This window comes from Trachinotus anak, unplaced genomic scaffold (assembly GCF_046630095.1).
Source record: "Trachinotus anak isolate AG129_WGS33_773 ecotype Australia unplaced genomic scaffold, CSIRO_AGI_Tana_v1 ptg000001l, whole genome shotgun sequence".
Classification (NCBI taxonomy): domain Eukaryota; kingdom Metazoa; phylum Chordata; class Actinopteri; order Carangiformes; family Carangidae; genus Trachinotus; species Trachinotus anak.
Genome location: NW_027273852.1, coordinates 24,320,455 through 24,327,318, shown reverse-complemented (window position 1 = coordinate 24,327,318; position 6,864 = coordinate 24,320,455). Strand labels below are relative to the sequence as shown.

At 47.2% G+C, this 6,864-nt stretch overlaps 1 protein-coding gene across 1 annotated transcript; it reads right to left on the bottom strand.

The window, feature by feature from the left end:
- Positions 1 to 1,294: 1,294 nt before the first annotated feature.
- On the bottom strand, positions 1,295 to 4,948 carry fgf9 (fibroblast growth factor 9). The gene is made up of 4 exons (XM_071461431.1): positions 4,580 to 4,948; positions 3,270 to 3,398; positions 3,056 to 3,159; positions 1,295 to 2,222 (listed from the first exon to the last, which is right to left on the bottom strand). Exons 1-4 carry the CDS (start codon positions 4,746 to 4,748, stop codon positions 2,040 to 2,042), a joined length of 585 nt encoding a protein of 194 aa, XP_071317532.1. The 5' UTR covers positions 4,749 to 4,948; the 3' UTR covers positions 1,295 to 2,039.
- Between the last annotated feature and the right edge of the window lie 1,916 nt (positions 4,949 to 6,864).

Genomic DNA, 6,864 nt, shown 5'->3' with positions numbered 1-6,864 from the left:
TGTGTTGATCAGGCTCCCTCCTGCAGCTTCTGGGGGCTATTTAACATGGATCACAAAGTGCCCCCCCCCCCTCACAGACTGGGCCGTGGTGTCTCTCTCCCCTCTACCAGAGCTTTTCTAAGTTCTCCTCACAGTTTATGACATGTAAGAACACAGTGAAATCAGCTCAACAATATGAAACCATCAGCTCCACCTTCACTCACTGTGTTTTGTCCACTTAGTGACGGGGGGGTCGATGTGTCAGCAGCAGCAGTGTTGGCAGCAGGATCTGTAAAAGAGAGTGAGGAGCAGGGGGGTGAGTGGAGAAGATACTGACTGAGAGAGAGGGAGAGGATGGGAGTGAGGAAGAAGAAATGATGAAGAGAAAAACAAATGATGTCAAACGTACTGATGTTCATGAAGGTCTTCGTCATGGTACCATCGTCCACACTCAGCTGAGCTTTATCCAACACCATCACCCCGACTCCCTGTTCCCCTCTGTCCTTCCTCCCGTCTGTCTCTGTTTTAATGGCTGCCCTCCTGTTGCGCCTATGCTTTGGTACAAAGGGACACCTGAGCAGGTGAGTGCTGCCTCTCAGGGAGGGGATCGGGTGACCCTGCACCTCCCACTCTGTGGGTAGGATTACCTGCTCGTGTGTCCAGGCTGTGTGTAGGAGGGAAGCTGCTGGTCACTGTGAGGAGGACACTGTCCAGCTGCTTTCTGCAAACACACACACACCCACACTCACGCTCACACACTTGTACTGTGGTGTGAGATCTGTCCAGTGTGTGAGGCTGACTGAACGGTAGAAACTTCCATTTAAAATCTGTGGGACAGAAAACTCTTTTATTTCCTTTATAAATGGGTGAAATGATCCTTTAAATTCAACCTGCTCCACTGACATACACCTGTGTGTCACATCTTGGGTCAGCATAAATTATGCCAATACTTCAGGAAGCTGAACAATTTTTCCATGTGTCAGTGGGGGGCGCCAGAGAGCAACTGATCCTACAGAAGAACTCTCAGAGAGGAAACACCTGGAAACACATGTTATGACTTCTGCTACATTCAGCTCTTCAGTTGAGTTCAGAGCTTCAACATGACACTTTCTCTATATCACATCAAGCTGAACATTAGTAGAATTCTTATTTCCCACTTATTTCTGACTTTGTGGAAAGTTTTTCTACCCGATCCAACTGGAAAGAGACAATTTCAACACAAGATGATTATAAAATATAGATTTGATTTAATGCTGCAGAAAAAGACATTTTCTTTTTCACTGAAACTGATGACATCACTGCTCACGAACAGCTGTGTCTCTGATCAGCTGATCACTCAGACACACATCACAGGAGGAAATCATACAGCTCAGTTTAATGGTGTAGAGGTCAGAGCTGAGTCAGTAGATCAGCACGGACTGGGTCTGGTTCCACTGTTAACCTGATTCTGTGTCACATCGCTTCAGTTTAAAGTCAATAAACCTCATTCACATGAAATTATCCTTCGTTACAAAAAGCAGAAGTTCAGATTTATTGTGGATGATCACAGACAGGTATCTGTCGAATATTCACCAGGATATTTCATGTCAAAATGACTGATACAGTTTGATTCTCAAATAACAAAACTTTTTTTTCGTTATTTTTTGGGCATCTTACACCTTTATTGGTCAGGACAGTGTAGAGAGACAGAACTGAGGGGACAGAGAGAGGGGGAGTGACCTGCAGCAAAGAGTCTGACCGGCCAGGACTTGAACCTGGGACTTGGCTGCTCGGAGCTTATGGCCCCATGTAGTTTGTTCCATGAGCTCTCAGCTGCTTTTATTTCAGATTTAACTTTGTAGAATGAACTCAGTTCGTTGTGTGAGAGCTCTCTCTCTCCGTCCCATCTTTAACCCTGTGGTGACTGTGTCTGTATGTGCTGCAGTGACGTCCCTGAGGAACACTTCACCCTTGAGGGTAATGATAAACCTGAACCTGTGTGTGGTCTGGAGCAGTAGCCGGAGCAGTTGTGTTCCTAACATGACTCCAGTCCTGAACAACTGGCTGGTCCCGGACCCTGATCATGGCGTCCTCCGGGGCAGGAAGTGAGTGCAGGACTGGTGGCGGCCCACACTGCTGCCCCTCCTGAGGTCTCCCTTGTGGGACAGGGCCAGGTAGAGGCCTGGATGAGACAGAGAGGAGTAGGTGGTGTAGTGGTTCTCCTCCAGGTTCTCCTTCAACAAGCAGTCATCAGAAAACTGCTCCTGGAGAACATAGGAAGTAGTTTTATTATCTCAAAGTTAACATAGATTCATCCCTATAGGTACAGACACTGATGTGTTTTGGCCCCTCCTCCGTGGCAGGGGGACGGGGCCCGTACTCATATACCTATAACATCAACTGTAGTGTGTGTTTTACAGACAGGCTAAAGCAGCCAAACAACCAACTACCCCCCTCCCTGTGCACCCCTCCCCCCGCACAGAGATGATAAATCAAAGTGTAATATTCTCATTCATTTGCCCCTGCTGCTGCACAATGCTGCAGCATCATAACTGGTCTCAGGTCAGCAGAAGCTGAGTGAGGGACAGCTTGACCAGCTCTCTGTGGCTGCTGCTCCTCTCTGCCCGACGAGCTCCAGCCTTCCACAACAGGTCACATAACAGACACCATAGGTTCCACAGCTGCTAGTCGAGCTAGCCTCCAGAGCTAATACCCCTCTGCCTCCACAGGGAGGAAGTAAAGTACATGCTGGACAAAAACAGGCGTCACATCCTTTACAGCAGTCAAACCACAGCAGTCACACGTCCTGTCATTGTGTCATATATGGAAGGAATTACAGTGGAAATAAATTATTCCTCTTTTGCTGGGGGCCCCAGGAACCCCCTCAAGGACCACTGGGGGTCCCTGGGCCCCACTTTGAGGTTTATGGGACAGAAAGCTGTTCTGAGATCAGATGTGTCATTTGAACTGCTTTAGCTGGTCAAACTAACATAATGACCTTTGACCCAGGTCTGAGAACATATATACAGCTACATACATGACGCATGTAAATCCTGCTGTGTGTGAGCTGGGAGGGGGCTGTGAGGGGGCTACATACTGCTCCATGTGCCAGTCCGTCTCCGCTCATACACAGGTACAGGCCGCTATAGACTCCTTTGATTCCCACCACTCCATGCTTTATGGCAAACACCTTGAGCCGAGCTGGTGGAGATGGAGAGACGCAGGGTAAAGAACTGTTTGAAGACATCTCCAGACCTCTCAGGTAAAACCTCACAGGAAGATACGAACCACTGAACGTGGACTGAACTCACAGAACTCAGTGGGTTTGTGGACACCTCTGATCGAGCCATTGGACAGAATCTGAAGATGGTAGCCAATCCCAACACGGCAGTAAAGCAGCTGCTGTTTGCCCTCTTCTCTGATTGGATGAGGACTGGAACCTGTGAAGTGATGATTGGTTACATAGATGACCCTCTTATAGATGATGTCATCCAGGTGGAAATACCTGAAAACGGCATCCATGTTTCCTGTCATGAAATAAATACAAAGAGGAGGCAGGAACACGCTACAGATGGAATCAGCTGGTCCACACAGACTGTATATAAACCTCGACATAGACTCTGGGTCTGAACAGTGAAGCCAGTGCTGAAGAGCCTTAAAGCTGTATTCTATCTAATGACCATCAGGGGGCGACTCCACTGGTTGTAAACAGAAGTCTGATTGTATTGAAGTCTATGTGAAAATGTCTGTACTTCTCATTTGATTTATTACCTCAGGAAACGTTTTCCTGATGAGGTTGTTGTCTCAGTCTCTAGTTTCAAGTCTTCTTCAACACAACATGTTAATGTAATCATTCATATTAATACAGTGTTATTATAAACTATAATATATATAATATGTCACCGGCCAGTTTATTACAAAGTGCTGTCAGGTCAGAAATAAACCAACAGATAAAATACTCCACTGTTCATGGTGAAGTGCTGGAACATCAGCTGTGGTTTGTAAACCGTAACTGCTGATGTAACGCCATGGTGATTCTTCCTCGGCCTCAGGTTCAGGAGGTTTATCCAGGACGATGATGTAACTGTGTGACCACTGAGCAACACCCCCCTTGGCTTCTGCACATGAACTAACGTAACGTGTGTGGTGGTGAGAGCCTGATGAACGGATTGTGTTGGCGGTCTTCACAGGAGGGGGTGGGACTAAATTACAGTGAGAAGCATTTTATGGCCCAACACTGTAGTTTCAGAAGTTAACTATACAACAATGGAAGAAAGAGCTCTTTAACACAGCCTGACCTCCTGACACGACCCATCACTATCATTGTGTTCTCACATCACATCAGGTCACCTGATGTAACAACTGTCACAACAGGTGTAACAACAGGTGAGAAAGACAGAGAGGAAATGATCACCTGATCACTGTGTTTATGATGGAGCCAAGAAAATTAACTGAAACTACAACTTTCACATTTCTGACAGTTCACAGTGAACCAGCCCACAGATATACACTGACCACTCACCTGGTTTAACGTTAAACCACTCACCTGGTTTAACGTTAAACCTGTGCCCTGGGTTACCTGGTTTAGTAGCTGAGCGGTGTAAACTAGGTGCTCTCTGACCTTTTCCTCTCAGCAGAGAGTCCCTCATGTGCAGCTTCCAGAGGCCTCGGAGGCGAGTGCTGTGGTTCTCAGGTGAGGCCACTGGTTCTGGTCTCTTTGCTCCCATTGGATGATGACACAAACAGAAAACCAGAAGTAGCAGAAAGGTCACATCCATAGTGATACACATCAGCTGTCAGCAGACACACAATGACGTGGTGCAGACACTCATATCGACTGACAAAGGGTACAATGAGAGTCTGTCCAGGTCCAGGTCCTGGTCCTCCTCTTCCTCTGCTGAACCTGAGCTCTACTGTGTCCTCTGCTCATCTCCTCCACTCCCACTTCCTCCTTTTATCTCCTCAGTGCCTGTGTCTGCGCTGAGCACTGACTGACAGGGACACAGGGAGATACTCAGCTGTACAGTCATTATCAGTGACATATCAGTCGCCCTGACAACAGCCGAACCATGTGATGTCCTCTGAGGCTGCTTTCATTTTCACTGACACCACCTGTCCAGTGTCGACCTGCTGGAGCTGATCTAGTCCATGGTTTTACTTCAACCACTGGGCGACGGGGAAACTACAGTCAGACAGACTGGACTGATGGTGTTGTGTTTGGGTGTAGCCTGCGCACATCAATGTGTTGTTATGTTGCCCAATCAGACCTCTGACGGGAGAGAGACATGCAAACTGTCTGTGCAGTATCACAATCACTCAGATTGGGGAGTGAGCTGAGCTGATAGAGTCTGAGGGAGAACCACACACACACACACACACACACACACACACACACACACAAAGCTGTGGCAGGTAACCTCAACTTATTTGTGTTTGGTTTGAGATCTGTGTAGAATGTCCTGGTCAGAGTATGTGGACCCACATGTCAGATCAGAACCACAGACACTGACCAGCAGCTGGGGTTTGATCCCTGCAGCTTCACTGAGCTCCAACACTGATGCTGGGATGAAGTCTGACTCAGAGCCGGACTCCCAGTCCAGGTCAGGACTCAGTACAGACCAGCCAAGTTTTACAACCATGACTTCATGGAGCTGGAGCTCTGTGCATGTTCAGACTGGAGAGCTGTGGGTAACCCTGCAGGTCACATGATGATGCTGTGAAGAAGACGAAATGTTCAAGAACAAAACAAATGTGGATCAGAGGTCTGGAGCCAGGTGAGGTCCACAGGTGTGGAGGTGTGGACACAGCACAGCTACAGGGTAAAATGACACAGTAGAGAGCTCTGAGTGTGAGGCGGTAGCAGAAAAACCTGATTGAAGTGAGTTTGACTTTCTCATTTAGATGAAGATTAAGATGTGTCTTGTTTTAAGAATTTTAGTTAAAGTGTAAATGTGATCATCTTCATGACATCAGCACAGCTGGATCTGTTGAAGGTGAACTCCTCTCATTTTACACATCATGTATTTCATATGGAGGAGGACTACACAAAGTCTTCAGACCCCTTCCCTTTATTATGTTACTCCTCTCAAAAATCCATCACAACAAAGTGAAAACATGTTTGTGAATGTATTAATATCAAGTGAAATCTCTTGACTCTTTGCTGTAGCTCCAAGGTTAGGTTCATCCTCTGACTGAGTCCACCTGTGGTGAACTGAGCTGTTTGGACGCACATCTGTGTATCAGGTCCCACAGTACACCTGCAGGTCTGGACAGAGACCATGAAGCCCAGTGGACTCTCTGTAGACCTCTGAGATCATGACTAAGAGTTCTGAGTGTCCCCAGGAGAACAGTGAGAAGAACTGGAACCAGGACTCTTCTAGAGCTGGAGTCCAGACAAAAAGAAGGACCAGGTAAGAAGGACCTGGGTCAGGGAGGAGCTCCAGAGTCCTCTGCAGAGATAGCTGGGTGAAGGATAAGGATCTGAGCAGGACTCCATCAGTCTGAACACATTATTAAAACATCTGGAAGACGTGACCTGACCACACCTGCAGGCTACATCAGCTGGTATGAGCAGGACACAGTATCTCCAACCCAACTGTCAGCAGTCAAATTGCACTGTGGGTAATGTGGTCGCCAGGTTTTGAGAAGTAAGCTGCATCGATTGTGCCTCTTTAAGATCAGTGACAGCAGCTGTGTCTCAGTTCAGGTCTCCTACTTCAGAGACTGCGTCTGACAAATGATCAACTGTCCCACTAACAAAGACTCCTTCAAATGTGTCTGTCCTTTCCTGGGGACCAATATATCCCAGGATTCATTGCTAATGTCAGTGTTATGTTTCAGCTCTGTTAAACTGTAACAGTACAACTGTTAAAACCAAGGACCTTAAAACCTCAAGTTACTGTGGAA

Bases quoted from the DNA above. Each gene is read 5' to 3' on its own strand.
- fgf9 (XM_071461431.1), bottom strand. From the start codon at position 4,748: ATGTGTATCACTATGGATGTGACCTTTCTGCTACTTCTGGTTTTCTGT. The intron at 3,399-4,579 runs GTCAGAGAGCAC...ATCACTTCACAG, and splicing joins CTCTCTGCTGAGAGGAAAAG to GTTCCAGTCCTCATCCAATC. The intron at 2,223-3,055 runs GTATGTAGCCCC...TATGTTCTCCAG, and splicing joins ACGGACTGGCACATGGAGCA to GAGCAGTTTTCTGATGACTG.